This window comes from Pleurodeles waltl, chromosome 2_1 (genome assembly GCF_031143425.1).
Source record: "Pleurodeles waltl isolate 20211129_DDA chromosome 2_1, aPleWal1.hap1.20221129, whole genome shotgun sequence".
In the NCBI taxonomy this organism is placed as follows: domain Eukaryota; kingdom Metazoa; phylum Chordata; class Amphibia; order Caudata; family Salamandridae; genus Pleurodeles; species Pleurodeles waltl.
The window spans coordinates 179,404,606-179,418,030 of record NC_090438.1 but is presented as its reverse complement, the minus strand read 5'-3'; the positions used below and the strand labels follow the sequence as shown (position 1 = coordinate 179,418,030).

At 41.6% G+C, this 13,425-nt stretch overlaps 1 protein-coding gene across 3 annotated transcripts in view; it reads right to left on the bottom strand.

Annotated features, from left to right (window-relative positions):
• The window catches only part of CUL4B (cullin 4B), a 581,072-nt gene extending 568,598 nt beyond the window's left edge, over window positions 1-12,474 (bottom strand). For 2 of the 3 annotated variants that reach the window (XM_069212058.1, XM_069212066.1), the window contains exons 1-2: window positions 12,358-12,474; window positions 11,601-11,993 (exon numbers count right to left, since the gene is read on the bottom strand). In XM_069212058.1, coding sequence (XP_069068159.1) covers window positions 11,601-11,993; window positions 12,358-12,385 — 421 coding nt within the window. In that variant the 5' untranslated portion in view covers window positions 12,386-12,474. Of the gene's footprint in view, window positions 1-11,600; window positions 11,994-12,347 lie in introns of all 3 variants that reach the window. The other variant, XM_069212075.1, reaches the window with a different exon arrangement.
• Window positions 12,475-13,425: the final 951 nt, after the last annotated feature.

The window sequence follows — 13,425 nt, the reverse complement described above, 5'->3', positions numbered from 1 at the left end:
GGTGTTCTTTTTGCACCCAAAAACATATTTGTGCGTTTTGCTAATATTTGTTACAATGGTGAGGGCCCAGCAGCTTCCACAACAATAAAGTTTCACGAAAGCCATGTCAAAACAGACACACATTGATGAAACCAAAGGGCTGACCACCAATGTCAGACCTACTGGCTTTGCCAATGATTTTTCATATTCATGCTCCCTATATTCTTGTTGAAACTGGTTACAATGACTTTGGATTATGAATATTTTTTGGAAGTATTAGCATGCACAAACACATTTTACTAAATGATGCTTCAAACAAATGGTACCTAAAAGTTCACAGTAGTTCAGCAAGACTTTTTGTTTCCTATTGCATTTTTGATGAACAATTTATTTTAAAAGCAAAAAACCATCAATCTTGCACTCAAGCTTCCACAAATATTTGCATATAATCAATCAGAGAGCATTATACATAGCTTCATATTTTAAACTTCGCAAACGTGTGCACACATTTTTTACTGGAACCACTAACACTAGAGCAGTCAGAGTTTACAACATTTAGTTAGACCACTCACCCTAATAGTAAAGGCTTTGCATGAATGAACCATAAATATAAGTTTGAACAGCATTAATTAGCATATGGACACAAATATTACCTCACATGCAAATAATTATTTTCCCTGCTCTGTAATGTGATACTGTAAATTGGCAGCCAAAGGGTTTGTGCTGCAGGGAGTTGGGCGTACATATCCCAAGGACAAAATAAACTTGAAAACCTGTTGTCCTTGACCCCAAGACAATATGTCCTGGGCGTCGGGCTATAGGAATTCCACACCCCTGCTTATAGACCGCATTCGTTCCCACTAGTTATCACAAAGTCCATTTTTAAATGGGGAATGGTGGGGTACTATCCAAATGGGATTAAAATCTTCAATACAAATCTGGGTACACTAGTGTATGTACCACATCCACAGAAATGCCCTGATGTAATAGTATCTGTATGGAAAATAGATGGCTCCTGCTCAGAGCCGACAACACATCTATTGTTTGTAAGCAAGAGGAAGGGCACTTTTCTTCCTATCAGATATCCCTCTATTGTTTCACAAATCATATTACGGAATCTCAAGAAGAAAATGGATCATTCTAAAGGGAACAGCTCGTTGTCAGCCAAAAGCAAGGACAAATTTAAGACCAGTCATTGGAAGCTCCAGTGTGTAATTAATATAACATCCAGTGTTATTATAAAATTAAAAAATTGCGGTGCTGTAGTGTGACGATTTACAAACTCTCTGCTCATCTTTCTAGAACGAGTGGACTGTTCGCAGTTAGTTGAAAATGTGTCATCATGCGTACGAAGACACTACAAGAGTTAGAGGGGAAGGAACTGATTCTCTCAAATATGGCACACAATCTTTGCAATTAGTATAAACTATATTTCACGGACCTAACATAACACAAAAATATGCTATTATATCCCAGTGGTAAACCTCTGCTTCACCGTTCTCTTGAATATCCAACATTTAAATTAGTCATTAAAACCTGTTCACTGTGAGAGAAAGGCTAGAACGAAATGTAACTCCCAAACATCTTTGAAACACTGCTTCCAACTGGTTATAATGCAACGTTTACCCACATTCACTTCAGAAGTGGGAGACAGTCACGGGGTCAATTAAGAATCCTTAGGGATGACTGAAAAAGACAACAGCTGTTACACTAACTCACCCTTGCAAGTCGCTCTGTTTTAGAACAACCTCCAGCTATTGGGAGTTCCAGTTTTGGGCAGTCTCTGCTCTCGGCAATCAGGTAAACTAAAGATGTTGTGAACTGTGTTTCTTAATAAATACATTCAACCTAGGGTCTCAAAACAGGCAAACGGCAATGCAAGAATGAATTAAAAGGTTGTTGTATGCATTAACATTTGTTACAGATGTAGGTTTTCCAAACAATTAATTAGAGGTTATCCAGCAGAGGGAAAATTAACAATGAGAATGTGCAGCCATTGCAAAACCGAAAACGCAGTAGGATATACAACCCTTTCCAAAAACAACTCTATCAACTCCTCTTCTTTACCAGATTTGACCCTGCGCTAACCCATAGTGAATTTTAATGTTTTCAATCATTTAAATAATACATTACAATAGCAGTTGCCAGTCTTTAAAATCCATACAAAATCTCTGCATATGGAGCACATCACATAGCATACTATTATATTAGCTTCCAAAATACACAGTGGGTAGTTTTCTATTCTAACCAGTAAAGACAGAACAAATACATTTAACTTTCTTCTTGTTTGTTGTCTCTTGATGACAACAGTGAACATGCCAGGTAATAAAACTTCATTACAATGGACGTTGCAGACCGATACAACAACAGAGGAGGCCTACTACACAAACAAGACTTATTAGCCTTAGCATGCTCAAGAACACTGCAACATGATATAAATTGGATCGCTTTCTGCACTGTGGTGAACAGAACCGGATACCCTAATCAAGGATGTACTACTGACCACTGGGTTCACCCCAGCATGTGATAAACAAGTGTTAAACTTTATTCTTTATTGGGGAAAAAAAAGACATACTATTCATGAATGGACAGTTCCTAGTGTAGTGTGCCTGAGGGAATGATCTATAATTAATGCTCCCAGTTTTCAGCTTCCACTGATTTCAATAGTGTAGTGTACATAGAGAAAAGTTTGAGAAAGACATTGTGATGCAAAAGGGTTGCCTGGGCAGTCTTGAGTGGAAATGCATGCAGAAAACCCGTAAACAGTGGTGAACTTGTGAAGCGTGTTTCTCTGACATTACTCAGTGTTTGACATCTTATAGGTATTCAAGGCAGTTTGCTTATCGTATTAGGCTGTATCAAGTGTATGACGCTTATCTCATTTACTACATACCATTGAGGCTGTGCTGACACCAAGAGAACTTGGGAATAAGATTGATGGGTACTAGAAAGAAAAGGATGGTAAACAATGAAAACAGCGCCAGACCCTGAGAGAAGCAAATAGAATATTGTAGAGTATTGAATAAATCAGCTTTTATTGTATAAAAGGCCCAGGTGTTAAAGCTCTGGAAGCTTGCAGACCAAGTCCTTCAGAGCTGCTGACGCCCACCGCCTCCCCTTGTCATCGTGTCCGATGGAGAGAGAGCAGAGTAAACAGAATGGGCTTCTTGGTGTTAGGTTAAGTTACAAGGGAGAAGGGCTAGATTCTCGTGCTTTATCATGATCTAGAAAATGTTTACACTGCTTACTGCATTGTGAATGATTACTGTTTCTTTTGCATGCGCCTTAATTCATTATTGTGTCATAAGTGATTACAGCACCTACTTCTAACCATGCTGCTGATGTATACCCATCATTGAATACATATATATATATATATATATATATACATACACACACACACATATATTTGTACTAGTGTTATTCATGCAACGAATCAGCTGTTTAACTATCATTGCCAATATACGTGCTTGTGCTACTGTTTTATTAAAGTCATAATGCATCAAATGAGTTGCTCATCACTAACCGTCCTTAATGATTTGTATCTGATTAACAAAACTTGGGTGGGTTGCTAGCAGCCAGCCCAAGACATACAGATAAATACAGACAGAAAACAATGTGCTTCATCTATCTATTTATTTTTTAAAGTGGAAAAATACTGAAAATGTTGCTTTTTTTGAGAGACTCCCCAAGCTGTGTTTCATGAATTGCAGACAAAAAGCAGAGCAGATAGTTTGGTGAGTTAAAATAACAGGATGATATGTCCTTAAATACAGGCATGTTTATATGTGTAGTATAAATCGAATATGCACCTCTTGTTGACCCTGGGGGACTGGTTTCGGGTGGGTGTATTGGCATCATTCGATGACCTGATGGACCTGATCGGACTGCCTTCAGGGCAGTTTTTGAGATATGAGGCTGTGGTGCGGACGGTGCAGGAACTCTGGGAAGGAGGCGTTGAGGAGCCCCCCCCCCCCCAAGATTGCGGTCTTCCAGACCATGTTGGGAAATAATAATAATTCTTCGCACTTGCTTACTTACCGGGCACTGAATGAGATGACAGACCGGTCACTGGATGACCTACGACATAAATGGGAGCTAGACCTAGAGAGGGCACTGTCGGACTCGGAGTGGGCCAGGGTTCTTGCCTACGCACACAATGTATCGCACAACACCCACCTGGAATACAATTATATACACACACAGGACCTATCTTACTCCACACAGAATCAAACTCATATTTTTTTTAGGGGGGGGGGGCGACTGGGGCTTGCCCCCGCTGCCAGTTGTTAGAGATGCAGACTTATGCCACATGACATGGAGTGCCTCAACCTGCAACACTACTGGGACAAGGTAGTTTCTAGGATTAACTGTACCATGAACAAACAATTGGAGAACTTACTAGCGATATGCCTGTTGAGCATCTTTGACAGACAGACCCCCTAAGAAAGTGGCCAACAGGTTCGTAGATCTAGCCCTGGTCCTGGCACAGAGAAGGGTGGCAATGGCCTGGAAGCATTAAATAGGACATAGACTGGACACCTGAGTGGCAGACGTCACACATTGGGTGCCAGCCGAGGAGAGGACACTAGGAAGAGAAGTAGAACTGAGAGGAATCAGACGTAGACCCATAGCACCCCTCTGGACAGAAGTGATTGAGACATGGGAGATACTAGACGCGGGGCTACTACTGGCAACCCGCATGTAATGTCCACAGGGTGACCCCGCGTCTCCATAGGGTGACGCTGCAGGGGAAAGGGGGGGGGGGGGGGGGGAGTTTCCCATCCCTAAACCCCCCCACCTCCCCACGATGGTTCCTCCACGAAGGGGGATCTTACTTTTAGAAGGTATGGACCCTCCCGACACCCGCAGAAAGCAGGAGGCGCATGTTTGGGCAAGGCTTTCAATTGGTTGCTGTTAAGAAAAAGTAACACACTTGTTTATTTCTTCTTTGACTTACGGTTTTGAATGGCACTCGGGGCCCTGACATCCCAACCCTGTTGATGGCCCTGCTATGAATGCTTATTATCTCAGTTAATGAGACTAATCCATGATGTTAACCAAAACAGTCTGATAAGCTGGGTGGGGAGACCTTACTCCGGCTACTAAGACAAAAATGAATATAATATGAATCCAATCTTAAAAACTGACTGCTTACTCCCACAGGATGTTTGATACTGGTCACACCGTATGGAATGTCATAACTTTTGAAATGCCAATAAAACAAAGGTGCTGAAAAAAAAACTGTAATATGCACCTGTGTTTTATATGTGGCTGCTTAATATGCTAAAATGCAACAGGCATCCATGTATGAGTGCATTTCTACGACTTATATAAGTGTGGAAATATACCATTTTACAACTCCATTTATTCTCAAAATACAAAATAAACATGGATAAATACCAATAATAAGGCTATGTACTTTATCATGATTTAATCTCTAAAGAGGTGTGCTGTCAACTATTTTCTACCTTGGGCAGAGAAAGAGAAAAATATCTAGTTAATTTGGGCCGTAGTCTGTTAAACCAAAATGTATCCAATAAACAACAACTTCTTATACACAGTAAATCAAATACTAAAAACACAAAACTAAAATACACAAAATTGTAGGCAGGGATCATATATATATTTTCACATTATTATATATATATATATATATATATACATATATATATATATATATATACACATACATACATACATACACACACACACAAAACCTACAAAAAAATGATTCCAAAACTACGTTTTCAAATGTTCAAACACACAGAAAATAGGAAGTTCAATTCTTAATGTAAACCATCCCTACCTCCCTATTCCACTTACTTATGGCTTCCAAATATTTCCCAATTGCACTAGCAACATCTAAAAAATGCATGTCATACAATAGTTTTATAGCATCTGGTCTTATTCTTATACAATATTTATTTAATATAGGTCTTACACACTGTCGCCTAAAACGAACATTACAATCTATTAAAATAAAATATGTATACTGCTACACTTAGCCTTTATCCCACACTCACAAATATGTCACTTCCATAATCCTCCCACAAACAAGGGAGGAAGAGAACCTAGAATTTAACCCCACACGACACTTCAAAATCTCTTTACGCCAGATTGGGTTTGGGAGTTTCAAGGGATACAGTAAGTGTGTGGCTTCCTGCCAAGAATTGCGTAGGTACAAGTCAAGCTCTTTGTATTGACCTAACTTAAATCTCCATCTGCGGACTCCTCAGAGGCATTTTTCTTTAGCTCCTTTTTACTGTAATTAAATGAGACCTCACTACTGAAATTATCTAGATTTAACCAGGAGTCCACTTCTTTTAACCAACGTCTAGTATCTTTTGTGCAACATAATTCACTGTGGCAGATTTCCTTCCTGCATAATTGGGACACTATGGGGGTCATTCTGACCCTGGCGGTAATTACCGCCATGGCGGAGGTCGGCGGTAGCACCGCCAACAGGCTGGCGGTGCACCGCTGGGCATTCTGACCGCGGCGGTTCAGCTGCGGCCAGAAACGGAAAGTCGGCGGTTGCAGGGGCCCCCGTAAGAGGGCCCCACGAAGAATTTCAGTGTCTGCTTTGCAGACACTGAAATTCGCGACGGGTGCAACTGCACCCGTCGCACCTTCCCACTCCGCCGGCTCCATTCTGAGCCGGCGTCCTCGTGGGAAGGGTGTTTCCCGCTGGGCTGGCAGGCGGACTTTCGGCAGTCGCCCGCCAGCCCAGTGCGAAACCCAGAATTACCGCCACGGTCTTTTGACCGCGGTACGGTCTTCTGGCGGTTCCCGCTTGGCGGGCGGACCCCCTATATCTATTGAACATGCCTGCAATCCTTGCCAAAATCATGGGATACTAATGCAAGTATGATTCCGCAAGGTTCAGCCACGGAAAGATATGCTCTACCTTTTAGGTAGTTTAAATGAGTGTACCAATGCAAGTTATGTGAAAACATCATGTCCAGATACTTGTATGTAAAAGCTGCTTCCACCAACATATCCCCAATGTACCACTTGTATATGTTAGATTTTCTCCCCATTACTAATACATTTGTTTTGTCACTATTTAATATTAAATCATTTGCTTTGTAATAATTATTGAAGACGCCCAACTTCCTCCAGGTCACATCTAGGATGCCATAGTCATCTGCATTTAATAGACTTGATATATGGCAACCACCCATCCTTAGAGAGGAGAGTGGGACATGCTTAAACAAGCAAGGAGATCGGTCAAGTACAGTGCAAACAGCTTAGGAGCAAGAGCGCAACCTTGCTGGAAGCCATTATTTAGATTGGTTTTCCTTGGGAGGGAATCCATTAAAATCTAGCTTCACTCTTGCCCAATGTCCATGATGTAGTTCTCTCAGTACTGCAAGGAAACATGTGGGCATTCCCGCCCCTGCTATTTTTGCCAAAGTATGTTCCTATTAACCAGATCAAAAGCGGAACAAAAATCTACAAAACAGCAGAACAAGCTCCCTCTTGTTTCAACCGATTTTAGACTAATAGCCCAAAGCAATGATAAATAGTGGAGTGTTTGCCATTAATCCACCATGCTGAGTAAGAATTAGGTTATCCTCAATCAAATCCTTTAGATACTGATGGATCTGTTTGCCAAATAACTTCACCCTAACATCAAACTGATTTGGCGATAATTTTGGGGGTTAAATGGGTCGTTTAAAAAAAAAAAATATATATATATATATATATAAATTGGGCTAATATTAGTTCCCTCTGACTCTAGAAATGTCCCTTTCGTCAAGAAGCCAACAAAAATGATATGCAAAAATCTAGCCCACCAGTCGAGACTGGATTTTGCTGTAACTGCTGGAACATTGTCTGGACCCGAAGCTCTAGTAAGGTGTATAACTTATCTTTTGATTGAAGACAGAGATGTATAATGTAACAAATCATCATCCGGGTCCACTCAGTCTCCAAATAGTAAGTCAATGTTTGTCTATTCCAGCACCAGTAGACAGTCAAATCAGGCTTCTTCCGAGATATTGAAATTCGGAGTGTGTTTTTACTTGTATTCCCTCCTTCCTTCACCAGCTCCCAAAACTTTTCATGATGTGACACTACAACAGACAAGTTCCAGTTTGTTGTGTAATGCTCCCTCTTTTCCTCAATTAATTTACCATACTCAGCGTGTATTTTATGTAAACTCGATTCCTTTTTCAGATTTATTACTTCTCCCTTAAATGAATTTGCTTTCCTTAATTGCTTTTTTAGTGTGACATTCCAAATCAATCAGCCTGTGGAGGATATCTTATTGTGTTTGTGGGAATTATGCCTTCCTCTGTAAAGAAAAGCGCCAGGCTTCCAACACTCTGTTTATGACCTTATTCTACCAATCCAAAATAGTTTTACTTTCCAGATTAATATTTCCCTGCTCTACAGACAGTTGCAATTTAGATAATAAATCAATCTGGCTCATTTCAATGAGAGATTATCCCAGAAGGTTGACCAATTTCGAGCGGCAGCACTTGATCCCTGATCAAGGTTCCAAGTTGTAACCGCAGGTACAGGGGCCAGTGATCACTTCCTCCTACCTACAGGATCTAAAAACTGATACAAAGTTCATAGAAACATATATGAATAAAGACATAGTCAATGGGCCCTTGCAAATTGCCTACTGGGAAGGTTTTCCTGGCCTGTATATCGGCTGGAGATCACCAATTTGAACAGATAAAATATAACTTGTTGCATCGTATTAGCCACTTTCCGCACTAATCAACTAGGAATTTTGGCGGACTGTATATTGTAGGCCTCTAGCATATGTGCTTATCTGTTCTTGCAGGATTAATGCATATGTTAAAATAACCCATGATCAGGGCATGATTACTAATCACACACAGACGAGATATCTTCTTTGCACCATGTAACCTGTTTTTTATTTGGTTGTTTAAAACCCCAATACACACATACATTTACTGCTAATAGATCATAGTTAATAGTATTTGGAGAAAGATATCACAGCACTGCTTGTAGTCATGCACATCTTGTTTTCACACTGGTGATTTGTTTGGCAATTGTTGAAGAAACCAACGTCAACAGACCCCCTTTGACATGCCCTGGGCCTTTTAATTGGGCCTTGCAGCAGTTATGTAAGAACCTACTTTAAAAGTAGACAAGGACCAAGATAGCCAAGTCTCCTGTAGATAAATTATAATATTTTCTTGTAACATTCTGTTCAAACAGATTTTCTCCATCAACATCTTTAGACCATGCATATTCCATGAATTAATTCCTAGGCTTGGTAGCTAAGAGTATGGTTGAGCAGCCCTGGGATACCATAAGAACAAAGCACTGCAAACGCCACAAAACTTAACAAAAAAAAAAAAAACACACAAAGGTAGTTAAAGAAGGTCATGTACAATGGCTTGCAATATACACACTCAAAATTACAATGACAGCCCCAAATGATAAATAGTAACTCAGGAACTCTCTTATATTTCATGCAGTTAAGTTTCTTTATTTTGCCGGCTTGAAGTCTTAAAAATCACCACAACAATACATCCATGATTGCAGTATATCTTTACTTTAAGAAACATCCAAACTGAGGCACTTTCCCACACCCCACTGCAGAAATGAGACTATGGCTTATCTTTCTGAAAGTGATTTTCCAAATAGTAATAATGCGCTGCGAGGTCAAGGTCAGTGGTGATTTCACGGTGCCAGGGTCACCGATCCAGTTTTACTAAAGATGCAGGTTTTCCTAAACTTCTGTTTAGTTTTATAAAAGGCACACAACCAAATATTAAGTCAGTTATCTGTCGATGTTCATATCGTTATCATCCAAAATTTCAGAAAGCAAACAATCATGTCTACAGTTCTTCAATTTTTATTGTCCATATTTCAAAAAGAAACAATACTCCTGTCTTCAGTTCTTCAATTTTCCAGCTGTTAGCTGTAGATGACCCAAAGAAACTCGCCCAACAAGTGTTTCTTCAGGGGTGTACCCCAAGACTTCATCAGGGCTGTGCTTCTAATCTGAATCGTAACTGCTTCCTCTTTAGTAAATCATAATTGATTCATATCTGGAAAGTAGACTCTGCTAGCCAGAAAGGAGGCAGCTGCTGCTCTATTCAGAATCTCCTTGGATACAAACAGGATGAATCCACACTTCCAAGCTAGCAGAGTCTACTTTCCAGATATTGGATGTTCTTTTTTTCATTTTTCTCACCGCTGGAGCTATTAATCAATTATGATTTACTAAAGAGGAAGCAGTTACGATTCGGATTAGAAGCAGACAGCCCTGATCAAGTCTTGGGGTACACCCCTGACGAAACACGTGTTGGCGGGCGAGTTTCTTTGGGTCATCTACAACTAACAGCTGGAAAATTGAAGAACTGAAGACAGGAGTATTGTTTCTTTTTGAAATATGGACAATAAAAATTGAAGAACTGTAGATATGATTGTTTGCTTTCTGAAATTTTGGATGATAACGATATGAACATTGACGGATAACGGACTTAATATTTGGTTGTGTGCCTTATATAAAACTAAATTGTTATCAGTGATTTATTGCTGAATGTAAGGAGTTTAGGATGACCTCCTTTGAGTGCACCACCAGTGATATACAATGAACTTTGACAACTAGCGCCAGACACTCTTCTTATAAGGTCATCCTGGGTTGTTATCAGTGTTTCCTAAACTTCAGTCCTATTGAGTAAAGATGTGAGATACCGATATGGTCAGGGAAATAACTGATTGCACTGATGAATCTACTTCAGATGTGTGTCAAGTTTAAGCACAACTAGAATTTTTAACTGTGGGTCAGATAATACAATCCCATGTGCTAAATAGCACTTTAACACAGCGAGTGTGCACAAATACAATTAGCTTCTGTTTGCAATAAGTGACAATGTATTGCTTTTCACTATTTAACGGTAATGGAAATGTTAGGGTTAAAGTCAGGATTGTGTCAACAGACTATAGGACTTTAATTGCATAGATGTCAACGGTTTAAAGTATGGTTCTCTTTCTCCAGCAAACAAGAAAATCTTGGGTAAAGTGCTAATAATCAGTCACCTAACCACATTCACTCTAACACACGACTCTGTGCTTCAAATTATCTTCACGTTTGAATGGGGCGCGCGCCTTCCACTGCACACGCATCGTTGAGGACGTAAACACACTAACAATTCACCGCATTAGTTAAAGCATGTGAATGAGTACGGCCGTTTACCCTTTGATACATGTTGCCTATGTAAACCTTACAGTAAATTAATGTGCGCGGTTCCTGTTAAAAATTTAATTTTACTTCATTATGTGCTAAAAGACATGCTTTAAAAGCAATTTTCAGTAGTGGTGCTGTAACAATGCCCGCTCCATTATTTTTTTGTTTTTAACAATGACAGTTTGATTAAACTGAATTGCATTTATTGGTCTGCCAGTGAAGACGTGATGCACATACTTGTCAGTGAATCGTTTTCACCGGTTGACGTAAGTAAAGGCGTGTGGTTGATGTATGTCAGTGAAAACGCAGTTCGCTTGGAGGCAAGTGTCAAGGTTTGCGTTAATCGCCTACGGATAGCCTGCGGCGTCAACACTGCAGTGTTCACCTTGCAAAAGTGAGTGACCGCAATCAGCCAGCCTGTTGGGAGAAGTCTTACCTTTGAAGTTCTTTATCACCAGCTTCTTGGCAGATCCGGGCTTGCTGCTGGCGAAGCTGGAGACCGTTGCGGACTTGGTGAGGCCATTGGCATGGTGCCCACCGGGGGAGAGGAGAAGGCTCTTGCTCTTTAGCTGCTGGGCGGCGCATGACGAGGAGGCGACAGAAGACTCTTCTGCCATCTTCACATCGAGTCCGATAAAGTCCAGCGAATCCTCAAAGCGTAGCCGCTTCTGGATGTGGTTTGCTTGGGGTCCGGATGATCCGGTGTGTCGCGGTGACGAGAGGGGATCGCACTCTTCCTTGTCACTACTGTTGTTGAGCTTCCTCTTCTTAGAGGCGCCGCTGGCCTCAGGCCGGACCTCCGGTACTGGGGGGTGCGGGGTAGAGAGACCTGTGGGAAACATGAACACACACAGAGATAACCAGCCTACTCAGCGTAAGGTGGGCCCGTGGGGGCCAGGGAAGCTTACTGTGTCTCGTTCACTTGTCCCCCCATAACATCAACAACTACAATGACACCCTGCCACTGCCTGCACCCAACCAGCTCCCCTCTGCTGCAGGACCCTTGTTATTGTCAATACAGCCTCAAAGATGGCCACGTTTCCGGTTGTAATGCATTGTGGGAGCAGCGTCAGACAACTCTTGAAGCCGGGTGAACAGATTGACTTGCATCACTATCCTCTTATAACACAGATGCTTTGTGACTACGACAACATATATACTGTGTGTGCAAGCACCAACGCACCGTCACCCACCGGAAGTGCTCTGGCCCGGTTCTTTCATAATGCTCCTCGCCGCCCCCCTCCTCCGCCTCCCTGTAGCAAGCACGGCGGCTCAGGACTCCCTGTGACTCGCTCTACGCGACGTTACACTCTGATTGGCTGGCGCCGTTTATAACGTCATCATGCGTGTTTGGTAGCGATGGTATCGCTTCAATTACCCGCCCCTGCCCTCCTCATGTTATCCGCGTGCTAACTAGCATTTGTTGAAGATAGAGGGAGGGCCCTACCGATAGAAAGGGCGGGACTAACTGCAGGCAGATCTAAGGGAAAGGGGCGGGGATGTGTCTTCGTGTGATGGCACGCGCCAGAGGAATTGTCACAGGCTGATATATTTGGATTCTGCTCTGGTGCGAAGTGGGCGTGGTTAAGACCATCCTGTCTTTTCAGCCAATAGCAGAAATCATAGCAGAGGCGTGTTGCGCGTTGTCTGGTGTATCTGCCCATCCTCGTCTGCTCTGCAATGGTTAGCGGTGTTGGCAGGGGTGTAGCTTCACCAGAGAAATTGGGCCCCAGGCGGGAGGCGCTGAGTTTCAGACTTTCCAACAATCACGCTGTTGTATAACACTGAAGTACATTAAACAAGGAGCTGGATGGAGGAGAGGGACCTAAGGGACAGTGGAAAGGAGGAGGAATGCAAATTGGTCGAACTACTGAGAGAAGATACAATATTTTGTAAAAGAACCAATATTTTCGAGGACGTTCGAAACAGAGAGGGAATGTATGTGTGTATCTGCGTTTTTGTCCATGTGTATGTAATAATTCTCTCTCAGGACCGGAGGCTTCGGATTATGCTTCTCTTTCTTTACTGTTGTTAACGCGTCCCTCTATGTTAATTTATACACATTAGGACTAGTTTTAGGCCAATTAATCTTGTGACCCAGTGGTGAGACACCGTAGGACGAGATAACTAATCAATATGTCAAGCAATATATCAATAATGTCATCAATATTTACCACCACAATGCACTTTACTTTAGATAAAGACATTAATCAAATTGTCCGCGCAACCATGACCTTTCAGCCATGAATAACCACACCCTG